The following is a 13,284-nucleotide window of genomic DNA, read 5'->3' as shown; positions in this document are numbered from 1 at the left end:
GAGGCTCATCATTGTAGTCGGTATAAAATATGGGCTGGACCTCGCTGTCTGTAAGAAGAGCTGCTTTCTCTTTTATTTATTTACAAAGCAATCTGACAAACTCCCTCCATGTGTAACATCATTCATTAAGATAAGAATCATAAGTTACCAAACCTGTTCTCAGGAATGGATAACACTAGAGATCCCTTCGGTCTGTTCCACAGCATAAAAACAATCTGCAGAGGACACTGCAGTTAGATGTGCTGGTGCCACTCAGGCAGTTAACATTATTGATTGAGGACCTCTATGTAGTTGAATGTGATTGTTTGTTTGTAATTAAATACTTTATTTTGGTTTATATTGTTTTATTATTCTTTATATTGTAATGTATACAGGGCTTTTCTTTTAAAATAGATCTCAATGTGACTCCCTGTTTAAATACAGGTTAAATCTAATTAAATAGTATAGTGGTTCTGAATGAGATTAGAGATTATTTCACCCTTGACTGCCACTTTGTCCCTAACCATTCTCTGATTCTGACCTCTAACCCTCTCCTCCTAGGAGCTCATGGACTCTCAGCAGGAAGCTGTAGGTGCTGCGTGAGGTCAGGATCCTAACCTCTGACCTCTAACCCTCTCGTCCTGTAGCAGGAGCTGGTGGACTCTCTCAGCAGGAAGCTGCAGGTGCTGCGTGAGGTCAGGATCCTAACCTCTGACCTCTAACCCTCTCCCTCTCGTCCTGCAGCAGGAGCTGGTGGACTCTCTCAGCAGGAAGCTGCAGGTGCTGCGTGAGGTCAGGATCCTAACCTCTGACCTCTAACCCTCTCCCTCTCGTCCTGCAGCAGGAGCTGGTGGACTCTCTCAGCAGGAAGCTGCAGGTACTGCGTGAGGCCAGGGAGAGTCTTCAGGAGGATGTCCGTGATAACAACGCCCTAGGAGAGGAGGTGGAGGCCACGGTGCAGCAGGTCTGTATGCCAAACCAGCTGGACAAGTTCAGGATGTTCATAGGAGACCTGGACAAAGTGGTCAGCCTGCTGCTGTCCCTGTCCGGACGCCTGGCCAGAGTGGAGAACGCCCTCAACAGCCTGGAGGATGGTACATCACCTGAGGAGAGGGTGAGTTAGAGTTGGGGAGAGAAGAGGAGAGGGTGGGTTAGAGCTGGGGAGGGGAGAGATGAGGGGGAGGAAATTATGAGTTAGAGTTGAGGAGGTTAATTTGAGAGGAGAGGTGGGTTAGAGTTGGGGAAGGGAGAGGGTGGGTTAAGAGTTGGGGAGGGTGGGTTAAGAGTTGGGGAGAGGAGAGGGTGGGTTAGAGTTGGGGAGAGGGTGGGTTAGAGTTGAGGAGAGGGTGGGTTAGAGTTGGGGAGAGGGTGGGTTAGAGTTGGGGAGAGGGTGGGTTAGAGTTGGGGAGAGGGTGGGTTAGAGTTGGGGAGAGGGTGGGTTAGAGCTGGGGAGAGGAGAGGGTGGGTTAGAGTTGGGGAGAGGGTGGGTTAGAGTTGGGGAGAGGGTGGGTTAGAGTTGGGGAGAGGAGAGGGTGGGTTAGAGTTAGGCGGAGGGTGGGTTAGAGTTGGAGAGGGTGAGTTAGAGTTGGAGAGGGTGGGTTAGAGTTGGAGAGGGTGGGTTAGAGTTGGAGAGGGTGGGTTAGAGTTGGAGAGGGTGGGTTAGAGTTGGAGAGGGTGGGTTAGAGTTGGAGAGGGTGGGTCAGAGTTGGAGAGAGGGTGGGTTAGAGTTGGGGAGAGGGTGGGTTAGAGTTGGGGAGAGGAGAGGGTGGGCTAGAGTTGGGGAGGAGAGGGTGGGCTAGAGTTGGGGAGGGGAGAGGGTGGGCTAGAGTTGGGGAGGGGAGAGGGTGGGTTAGAGTTGGGGAGGGAGAGGGTGGGTTAGAGCTGGGGAGGGAGAGAGTGGGTTAGAGTTGCGGGGGGTAGAATTGTGGGGGGTTAGAGTTGGGGAGGGGAGAGGGTGGTTTAGAGCTGGGGAGGGTGGGTTAGAGCTGGGGAGAGGGTGGGTTAGAGTTGGGGAGGGGAGAGGGTGGGTTAGAGCTGGGGAGAGGAGAGGGTGAGTTAGAGCTGGTGGAGATCAGGGCTCTGTGCAGGCCAGTTAAGTTCTTCCACACCAATCTCGACAAACTATTTCTGTACGGACCAGGCTTCCTGCGCGGGGGCATTGTCATGCTGAAACAGGAAATGGCTTTCCCCAAACTGTTGCCACGAAGTTGGAAGCACAGAATCGTCTAGAATGTACTTGTATGCTGTAGCTTTAACCTCTAGCGTCGAGCAATCCCGTATCCGGGAGCATAATCATAGCCTCAAGCTCATTACCATAACGCAATGTTTCCTATTCATGAAAATCACAAATTAAATGAAATAAATATATTGAAACACAAGCTTAGCCTTTTGTTAACAACACTGTCATCTCAGATTTTCAAAATATGCTTTAACCAAAGCTACACAAGCATTTGTGTAAGAGTATTGATAGGCTTAATGCTATGCTAGGCTAACATTCAGCAGGCAACATTTTCACAAAAACAAGAAAAGCATTCAAATAAAATCAACACAACGCCAAACTTTTTTCCAAATTAGTTCCATAATATCGACAGAAACATGGCAAACGTTGTTTAGAATCAATCCTCAAGGTGTTTTTCACATATCTATTCGATGAAAAATCATTCCTGGCAGTCGGTTTCTCATCCGAGGCAAACGGAAAAATACTGCAGCTGGAGATTACGCGATAATTGCAACGGAGGACACCAAGCGACCACCTGGTAGATGTAGTGTCTTATGGTCAATCTTCCAATGATATGCCTACAAATACATCACAATGCTGCAGACACCTTGGGGAAAACGTGGAAACGGTAAGCTGACTCCTAGCTCCTCCACAGCCATATAAGGAGTCATTGCCATGAGGCGGTTTCAAAAAATGCGGCACTTCCTGATTGTATTTTTATCTGGGTTTTTTCTGTAACATCAGTTCTGTGGCACTCACAGACAATATCTTTGCAGTTTTGGAAAGGTCAGAGTGTTTTCTTTCCAAAGCTGTCAATTATATGCATAGTCGAGCATCTTTTCGTGACAAAATATCTTGTTTAAAACAGGAACGTTTTTCATCCAAAAATTAAAATAGCGCCCCCTATATCCAAGAAGTTAAGATTTCCCTTCACTGGAACTAAGGGGCCTAGCCCGAACCATGAAAAACAGCCCCAGATCTTTATTCCACCTTCACCAAACTTTACAGTTGGCACTATGCATTTGGGCAGGTAGCGTTCTCCTGGCATCCGCCAAACCCAGATTAGTCCATCGGACTGCCAGATGATGAAGCGTGATTCATCGCTCCAGAGTCCAATGACGGTGAGCTTTACACCACTCCAGCCGTCGCTTGGCAACGCGCATGGTGATCTTAGGCTTGTGTGCTGCTGCTGCTCGGCCATGGAAACCTATTTCATGAAGCTCCCGACGAAAGGTTCTTGTTCTGACGTTGCTTCCAGAGGCTGTTTGGAACTCAATAGTGAGTGTTGCAACCGAGGACAGACGATTTTTACGTGCTACACGCTTCAGCACTCAGCAGTCCCGGTCTGTGAGCTTTTGTGGCCTACCACTTCGCGGCTGAGCTGTTGTTGCTCCTAGACATTTCTACTTCACAATAACAGCCCTTAGAGTTGACCGGAGCAGTTCTAGCAGGGCAGAAATTTGACGAACTGACTTGTTGGAAAGTCACTGAGTGCCACGTTGAAAGTCACTGAGTGCCACGTTGAAAGTCACTGATCTCTTCAGTAAGACCATTCTACTGCCAGTGTTTGTCTTTGGAGAATAAATGGCTGTGTGCCCGATTTGATATACCTGTCAGCAATGGGTGAGGCTGAAATAACCGAATCCACTAATTTGAAGGGGTGTCCATATACTTTTGTATATATAGTGTACATGTTATCTCCCCTCCCGGCTTTACTTCATGAGCAGATACAGTGGGGCAAAAAAGTATTTAGTCAGCCACCAATTGTGCAAATTCTCCCACTTAAAAAGATGAGAGAGGCCTGTAATTTTCATCATAGGTACACTTCAACTATGACAAACAAAATGAGAAAAAAAATCCAGAATATCACATTGTAGGATATTTAATGAATTTATTTGCAAATTATGGTGGAAAATAAATATTTGGTCAATAACAAAAGTTTATCTCAATACTTTGTTATATACCCTTTGTTGGCAATGACAGAGGTCAAATGTTTTCTGTAAGTCTTCACAAGGTTTTCACACACTGTTGCTGGTATTTTGGCCCATTCCTCCATGCAGATCTCCTCTAGAGCAGTGATGTTTTGGGGCTGTTGCTGGGCAACACAGACTTTCATCTCCCTCCAAAGATTTTCTATGGGGTTGAGATCTGGAGACTGGCTAGGCCACTCCAGGACCTTGAAATGTTTCTTACGAAGCCACTCCTTCGTTGCCCGGGCGGTGTGTTTGGGATCATTGTCATGCTGAAAGACCCAGCCACGTTTCATCTTCAATGCCCTTGCTGATGGAAGGAGGTTTTCATTCAAAATCTCACGATACATGGCCCCATTCATTCTTTCCTTTACATAGATCAGTCGTCCTGGTCCCTTTGCAGAAAAACAGCCCCAAAGCATGATGTTTCCACCCCCATGCTTCACAGTAGGTATGGTGTTCTTTGGATGCAACTCAGCATTCTTTGTCCTCCAAACACGACGAGTTGAGTTTTTACCAAAAAGTTATATTTTGGTTTCATCTGACCATATGACATTCTCCCAATCTTTTCTGGATCATCCAAATGCTCTCTAGCAAACTTCAGACGGGCCTGGACATGTACCGGCTTAAGCAGGGGGACACGTCTGGCACTGCAGGATTTGAGTCTCTGGCGGCGTAGTGTGTTACTGATGGTAGGCTTTGTTACTTTGGTCCCAGCTCTCTGCAGGTCATTCACTAGGTCCCCCCGTGTGGTTCTGGGATTTTTGCTCACCGTTCTTGTGATCATTTTGACCCCACGGGGTGAGATCTTGCGTGGAGCCCCAGATCGAGGGAGATTATCAGTGGTCTTGTATGTCTTCCATTTCCTAATAATTGCTCCCACAGTTGATTTCTTCAAACCAAGCTGCTTACCTATTGCAGATTCAGTCTCCCCAGCCTGGTGCAGGTCTACAATTTTGTTTCTGGTGTCCTTTGACAACTCTTTGGTCTTGGCCATAGTGGAGTTTGGAGTGTGACTGTTTGAGGTTGTGGACAGGTGTCTTTTATACTGATAACAAGTTCAAACAGGTGCCATTAATACAGGTAACAAGTGGAGGACAGAGGATGCTCTTAAAGAAGAAGTTACAGGTCTGTGAGAGCCAGAAATATTGCTATGTTGGTAGGTGACCAAATACTTATTTTCCACCATAATTTGAAAATAAATTCATTAAAAATCCTACAAATGTGGTTTTCTGGATTAGTTTTTTTCTCATTTTGTCTGTCAGATACATGTTATCTCCCCTCTCAGCTCTACTTCATTAACATATACATGTTATCTCCCCTCTCAGCTCTACTTCATTAACAGATACATGTTATCTCCCCTCTCAGCTCTACTTCATTAACAGATACATGTTATCTCCCCTCTCAGCTCTACTTCATTAACAGATACATGTTATCTCCCCTCTCAGCTCTACTTCATTAACAGATACATGTTATCTCCCCTCTCAGCTCTACTTCATTAACAGATACATGTTATCTCCTCTCTCAGCTCTACGTCATTAACAGATACATGTTATCTCCCTTCTCAGCTCTACTTCATTAACAGATACATGTTATCTCCTCTCCCAGCTCTACGTCATTAACAGATACATGTTATCTCCCCTCTCAGCTCTACTTCATTAACAGATACATGTTATCTCCCCCTCAGCTCTACTTCATTAACAGATACATGTTATCTCCCCTCTCAACACGTATCTGTTAATGAAGTAGAGCTGAGAGGGGAGATAACATGTATCTGTTAATGAAGTAGAGCTATCTCCTCTCCCAGCTCTACTTCATTAACAGATACATGTTATGCCCCCCTCCCTTCCACAGAGAACCCTGACAGACAAGAGGAAGCTGTTGATCCAGCAGCATGAGGATGCCAAGGAGCTGAAGGAGAACCTGGACCGCCGGGAAAGAGTGGTCTACAACATCCTGGCTTCCTACCTCCCAGAGGAGAGCCTGACCGACTACCAACACTTTGTCAAGATGAAGTCTGCCCTCATTATTGAGCAGCGCAAACTAGAGGACAAGATTAAACTGGGAGAGGAGCAGCTCAAGTGTCTGATGGACAGCCTGCCGCTAGAGCAGAGGATGAGCCTGTAACCCCTGACCCCTGGATCAGAGAATGGCTCCAAACGCACATGACTTCTCAAACTGTGTATGATGGACCTGACCACTCTGGCCTCACTGCAGTGGAACCCTATGGCCACTAAGGGGCAGCAGAGAGGAGCAGCAGTACCCCACTAGATGGCAGCAAAGAACAGAGCTCCAGGCTGTAGGGGTTGTAATGTTTAGTTGACGTTTCCTCCTCAGTATCTCAACACTGATCTGAGTCTAATGGAGCCCCACCAGAACATATATATATATATATATATATATATATATATAACATGTATCTGTTAATATATATATATATATACACACAAAAAATGTTAAATAAAGGTTAAATAAATAAACAAATAATAATACAAATAAACCCAACATGAAACAATTTCAATGATGTTACTGAGTTACAATTCATATAAGGAAATCAGTCAATTGAAATAAATTCATTACGTCAGAATCTATGGATTTCACATGACTGGGCAGGGGCACAGCCAAGGGAGGGCATAGGCCCACCCACTGGGGAGCCAGGCCTAGCCAATCTTAATTCGTTTTTCTCCACAAAAGGGCTTTATTACAGGCAGAAATACTCTTCAGTTTCATCAGCTGTCCAGGTGGCTGGTCTCGGACAATCCCGCAGGTGAAGAAGCTGGATGTGGAGGTCCTAAACTGGCATGGCCGTGGTCTGCGGTTGTGAGGCCTGTTGGACGCACTGTCAAATTCTGTAAAACGACAGCAGTATGGTAGAGAAATTAATAGTAAATTCTTTGGTAACAGCTCTGTTGGACATTCCTGCAGTCAGCATGCCAATTGCACAATCCCTCAAAACTTGAGACATCTGTGGCATTGTGTTGTGAGACAAAACTGCACATTTAGAGTGGCCTTTTTAATGTCCCCAGCACAAGGTGCACCTGTGTAATGATCATGCTGTTTAATCAGCTTCTTGATATGCCACACCTGTCAGGTGGATGGATTATCTTGACAAAGGAGAAATGCTCACTAACAGGGATGTAAACAAATTTGTGCACAAAATTGGAGAGATGTAAGCTTTTTGTGCGTTTTGAACATTTCTGGGATATTTTATTTAAGCTCTTGAACATGGGATCAACACTTTACATGTTGCGTTTATATTTTTGCTCATATATATATATATATATACGGTGCATTCGGGCGGTGCACAATCGGCCCAGCGTCGTTTGGCCGGGCTAGGCCGTCATTGTAATTCATTTGAAGGTTAATTAAAAATACAAAATAAAAATTCCGAATGTGTTCAGACCGCTTGACTTTTTCCACATGTTGTTATGTTACAACCTTATTCTAAAATGTATTCAATTGTTTTTTCACCTCCTCAATCTACACATAATACCCCATAATGACAAAGTGAAAAACTTATTTTTGAAAATTTTGCAAATGTATTTAAAAAAAAGTACTGAAATATCACATTTACATAAGTATTCAGACCTTTTACTTAGTACTATCAAATCAAATTGTATTTGTCACATGCACATGGTTAGCAGATGTTAATGCGAGTGTAGCGAAATGCTTTTTACTGAGGAGTGGCTTCTTTCTGGCCACTCTACCATAAAGGCCTGATTGGTGGAGTGCTGCAGAGATGGTTGTCTTACTGTAAGGTTTTCCCCTTTCCACAGAGGAACTCTGGAGCTCTGTCCGAGTGACCATTGGGTTCTTGGTCACCTTCCTGACCAAGGCCCTTCTCCCCCGATTGCTCAGTTTGGCCAGACGGACAGCTCTAGGAAGAGTCTTGGTGGTTCCAAACTTCTTCAATTTAAGAATGATGGTGGTCAATGTGTTCTTGGCGATCTTCAATGCTGCAGAAATATTTTGGTACCCTTCCCCAGATCTGTACCCATGACACAATCCTGTCTCGGAGCACTACGGACAATTCATTCGACCTCATGGCTTGGTTTTTGCTCTGACATGCACTGTCAACTGTGGGACCTTATATAGACAGATGTGTGCCTTTCCAATCAAGTTGTAGAAACATCTCAAGGGGATGATCAATGGAAACAGGATGCACCTGAGCTCAATTGTGAGTCTCATAGCAAAGGGTCTAAATACTTTGTTTTTTATTTTTTTCTATAAATTAGCAAACATTTCTAAACACCTGTTTTTGCTTTGTCATTATGGGGTATTGTGATGTCATTATGGGGTATTGTGATGTCATTATGGGGTATTGTGATGTCATTATGGGGTATTGTGATGTCATTATGGGGTATTGTGTGTAGATTGAGGATTTTGTTTTATTTAATCCATTTTAGAATTAGGCTGTAACTTAACAAATTGTGGAAAAGGGGAGGGGCCTGAATACTTTCCGAATGCAGTGTGTGTGCATGTGTGTGTGTGCAGTACCAGTCAAAAGTTTGGACATATCTACTCATTCCTCATTTCTTTATTTGTACTATTTTCTACACTAGAATAATAGTGAAGACATCAAAACTATGAAATAACACATATGGAATCATGTAACAACCAAAAAAGTGCTTAAAAAATCTAAATATATTTTATATTTGAGATTCCTCAAAATAGCCACCCTTTGCCTTGATGAGGCTTTGCACACTCATGGCATTCTCAACCAGCTTCATGAGGTAGTCACCTGGAATGCATTTCAATTAACAGGTGTGCCTTGTTAATTTGTGGAATTTCTTTCCTTCTTTAATGTGTTTTGAGCCAATCAGTTGTGTTGTGACAAGGTAGGGGTGGTATACAGGAGATAGCCCTATTTGGTAAAACGTCCATATTATGGCAAGAACAGCTCAAATAAGTAAAGAAATGACAGTCCATCATTACTTTAAGACATGGTCAGTCCATCTGTAAAATTAAGATCTTTGAAAGTTTCTTGAAGTGCCGTCGCAAAAACCATAAAGCACTGTGATAAAACATGAGGATCTCCACAGGAAAGGAAGAGAATACATTTATTAGAGTTACCAGCCTCAGAAATTGCAGCCCAAATAAATGCTTCACAGAGTTCAAGTAACAGACACATCTCAACATCAACTGTTCAGAGGAGACTGTGTGAATCAGGTTTTCATGGTTGAATTGCTGCAAAGAAACCACTACTAAAGGACACCAATAAGAAGAAGAGACTTGTTTGGGCCAAGAAACAGGAGCAATGCACATTAGACCGGTGAAAATCTGTCCTTTGGTCTGATGTGTTCTAATTTGAGATTGTTGGTTCCAACCGCTGTGTCTTTGTGAGAAGCAGAGTAGGTGAACGGATGATCTCTGCATGTGTGGTTCCCACCGTGAAGCCTGGAGGAGGAGGTGTGGGGGTGCTTTGCTGATGACACTGCCTTTAATTTACTTAGAATTCAAGGCACACTTAACCAGCGTGGCTAACACAGCATTCTGCAGTGAAACACCATCCCATCTGGTTTGCGCTTAGTGGGACTATAATTTGTTTTTCAACAGGACAATGACCCAACACACCTCCAGGCTGTGTAAGAGCTATTTGACCAAGAAGGAGAGTGATGGAGTGCTGCATCAGATGACTTGGCCTCTACAATCACCCGACCTCAACCCAATTGAGATGGTTTGGGAAGAGTTGGACCGCAGAGTGAAGGAAAAGCATCCAACAAGTGCTCAGCATATGTGGGAACTCCTTCAAGACTGTTGGAAAAGCATTCCAGCTGAAGCTGGTTGAGAGAATGCCAAGAGAATATAAAGCAAGCTGTGATTTTATTTCATGTTTTATTTATTTCACATTTATTTAACCAGGTAGGCTAGTTGAGAACAAGTTCTCATTTACAACTGTGACCTGGCCAAGATAAAGTAAAGCAGTGTGACACAAACAACACAGTTACACATGGAATAAATAAACATACAGTCAATAATACAACAGAATAAGTCTATACACAGTGTGTGCAAATGAGGTAGGATAATGGAGGTAAGGCAATAAATAGGCCATAGTGGCGAAGTAATTACAATATAGAAATTAAACACTGGAGTGATGTGCAAGTAGAGATACTGTGGTGCAAAGGAGCAAAATACATTTTTTTAATAACAATATGGGGATGAGGTAGTTGGATGGGCTATTTACGGATGGGCTATTTACGGATGGGCTGTTTACAGATGGGCTATTTACAGATGGGCTATGTACAGATGGGCTATTTACGGATGGGCTATTTACAGATGGGCTGTGTACAGATGGCCTATTTACAGATGGGCTATGTACAGATGGGCTATTTACGGATGGGCTATTTACAGATGGGCTGTGTACAGATGGGCTATGTACAGATGGGCTATTTACGGATGGGCTGTTTACAGATGGGCTATTTACAGATGGGCTATTTACAGATGGTCTATTTACAGATGGGCTGTTTACAGATGGGCTATTTACAGATGGGCTTTTACGGATGGGCTGTTTACAGATGGGCTATTTACAGGTACAGTGATCTGTGAGCTGCTCTGACAGCTGATGCTTAAAGTTAGTGAGAGGGAGATATGAGTCTCCAGCTTCAGTGATTTTTGCAGTTCGTTCCAGTCATTGGCAGCAGAGAAGTGGAAGGAAAGGCGGCCAAAGAAGGTGTTGGCTTTGGGGATGACCAGTGAGATATACCTGCTGGAGCGCGTGCTGCTATGGTGACCAGTGAGCTGAGATAAGGCGGAGCTTTACCTAGCAAAGACTTCTAGATGACCTGGAGCCAGTGGGTTTGGCAACAAATATTTAGCGAGGGCCAGCCAACGAGAGCATACAGGTCGCAGTGGTGGGTAGTATATGGGGCTTTGGTGACAGAACGGATGGCAATGTGATCAAGGGAAAGGGTGGCTACTTTGAAGAATCTCAAATATAAAATATATTTTGATATGTTTTTGGTTACTACATGATTCCATATGTGTAATTTCATCATTTTGATGTCTTCAGTATTATTCTACAATGTAGAAAATAGTACAAAATAAAGAAAAACCCTGGAATGAGTAGGTGTCCAAACTGTTGACTGGTACTGTATGTATATATGTATATATATGTGTGTGTGAGCACATTTATTGAACACAGGACTGTACTGCCATGAACCATGATGTAACAGTCTGGGATAAACCACCTCCTATAGACTACTGAGAGTCTGTTGCTCTGTTCCCATGGCACTGTATTATGTTCAAGAATAATTGACTGTTTTATTTAGTAATTTATTGTAGCATTTTGATTATGTACAGAGGAGTAGGGTAGAACAGTGTTTTATTCTCAACTGATTTTAGTTTCTGTCTTTCGTCAATACTGCATTTATCAACTACGCTTTATACCTCCACTTTGCAAAGCGCAATATATAATTAACATGACTGTAATTCTATTATCCTATTCATGTCAAATAATCCAAAAGACTGGCCTGATATTTCAGTGAAATAAGGGTGTTGCTCTTTTTTTTAAACTAGCAGCCTTTTGTTCTGATGTTGTCTTGTAAAACTAGCAGCCTTTTGTTCTGATGTTGTCTTGTAAAACTAGCAGCCTTTTGTTCTGATGTTGTTTTGTAAAACTAGCAGCCTTTTGTTCTGATGTTTTGTAAAACTAGCAGCCTTTTGTTCTGATGTTGTTTTGTAAAACTAGCAGCCTTTTGTTCTGATGTTGTTTTGTAAAACTAGCAGCCTTTTGTTCTGATGTTGTTTTGTAAAACTAGCAGCCTTTTGTTCTGATGTTGTTTTGTAAAACTAGCAGCCTTTTGTTCTGATGTTTTGTAAAACTAGCAGCCTTTTGTTCTGATGTTTTGTAAAACTAGCAGCCTTTTGTTCTAATGTTGTCTTGTAAAACTAGCAGCCTTTTGATGTGATGTTTTGTAAAACTAGCAGCCTTTTGTTCTGATGTTGTTTTGTCAAACTAGCAGCCTTTTGATGTGATGTTTCATGCTGTTTCCTCATCTAGATTCTCTGTCCTGGAGCAGACTTTATTTTTATATTGAGAAGCATTAAGCTTATTGACACCTTGTGAAGACAGAAGAACACTACAGAGTTGCATCACTTATATAAGGAATCAATGCTTCCTGCTATATTCAAGGAGCACTTTGTTCAACAATGATAAAGACAGATTTAGCAAGGACTAGTCCACATCTGATGTGGCTGAGATGTCCTTTACTCATCTGTAGTAGTTCATCAGGTGTTTTATTAGGTGACCATTACTTCCTGCTTCTACCTCGCAAAAGGTTTGAAGGAGTGTGATATCATGGACAGCATAGCCACGATCAGGGCTCAGGGCATTTCCCAAAGGTAAACTAAATGAGTGTTACATCGCTCTATACACACTGCTACACTGTCTGTCTATCAGATGTGCTGCTTTATATCAAATAAAAAGTCTGCTGAACTGAACGTGGGTGTGTTTGTGTGTGGGGTGTCATCAACACTGATCATGTTAAAGACATCAAATCAAGCTTTATGTACAGTGCATTCGGAAAGTATTCAGCACATTAATTGCGTTACAGCCTAATTCTAAAATGTATTAAATAATTATTTGCCCTCATCAATCTACAAACAATACCCCAAAATGACAAAGCAAAAACGTTATTTGAAATGTTTTAATAATAATTTAAAAACGAAATCCCTTATTTCGGCACCCACCTGTCTATATAAGATCTGGGGGAGGGTACCAGCCAATGTCTGGAGCATTGAAGGTCCCCAAGAACACAGTGACCTCCATCATTCTTAAATGGAAGAAGTTTGGAACCACCAAGACTCTTCCTAGAGCTGACCCCCAGGCCAAACGGAGCAATCGGGAGGAGGGCCTTGGTCAGGGAGGTGCCCAAGAACCCGATGGTCACTCTGACAGTTCTTCTGTGGAGATGGGAGAACCTTCCAGAAGGACAACCATCTCTGCAGCACTCCACCAATCAGGCCTTTATGGTAAAGTGGCCAAACGGAAGCCGCCACTCTGTATTTATTTTGTTTTTGTAATGTATTAGTTCCTGTCATGGCAGCAGCTACTCTTCCCGGGTTCTGACAATGTGAAGGCATTGTCTCAGCCTCCAGTATTTATGCTGCAGTAGTTTT

The 13,284-nt window shown here is 43.2% G+C and overlaps 1 protein-coding gene across 1 annotated transcript in view; it reads left to right on the top strand.

Annotated features, from left to right (window-relative positions):
* Positions 1-12,606, top strand: part of LOC115119801 (protein Shroom2-like) — a 122,367-nt gene extending 109,761 nt beyond the window's left edge. Inside the window, 2 exon segments of the mRNA XM_065009376.1 lie at positions 821-1,093; positions 6,022-12,606. Coding sequence (XP_064865448.1) covers positions 821-1,093; positions 6,022-6,294 — 546 coding nt within the window. The 3' untranslated portion in view covers positions 6,295-12,606.
* Positions 12,607-13,284: the final 678 nt, after the last annotated feature.

The sequence above is a fragment of the Oncorhynchus nerka genome, linkage group LG24 (genome assembly GCF_034236695.1).
Source record: "Oncorhynchus nerka isolate Pitt River linkage group LG24, Oner_Uvic_2.0, whole genome shotgun sequence".
Classification (NCBI taxonomy): domain Eukaryota; kingdom Metazoa; phylum Chordata; class Actinopteri; order Salmoniformes; family Salmonidae; genus Oncorhynchus; species Oncorhynchus nerka.
The sequence above is the reverse complement of the archived record's forward strand: the minus strand, read 5'-3'. Positions and strand labels throughout refer to the sequence as shown.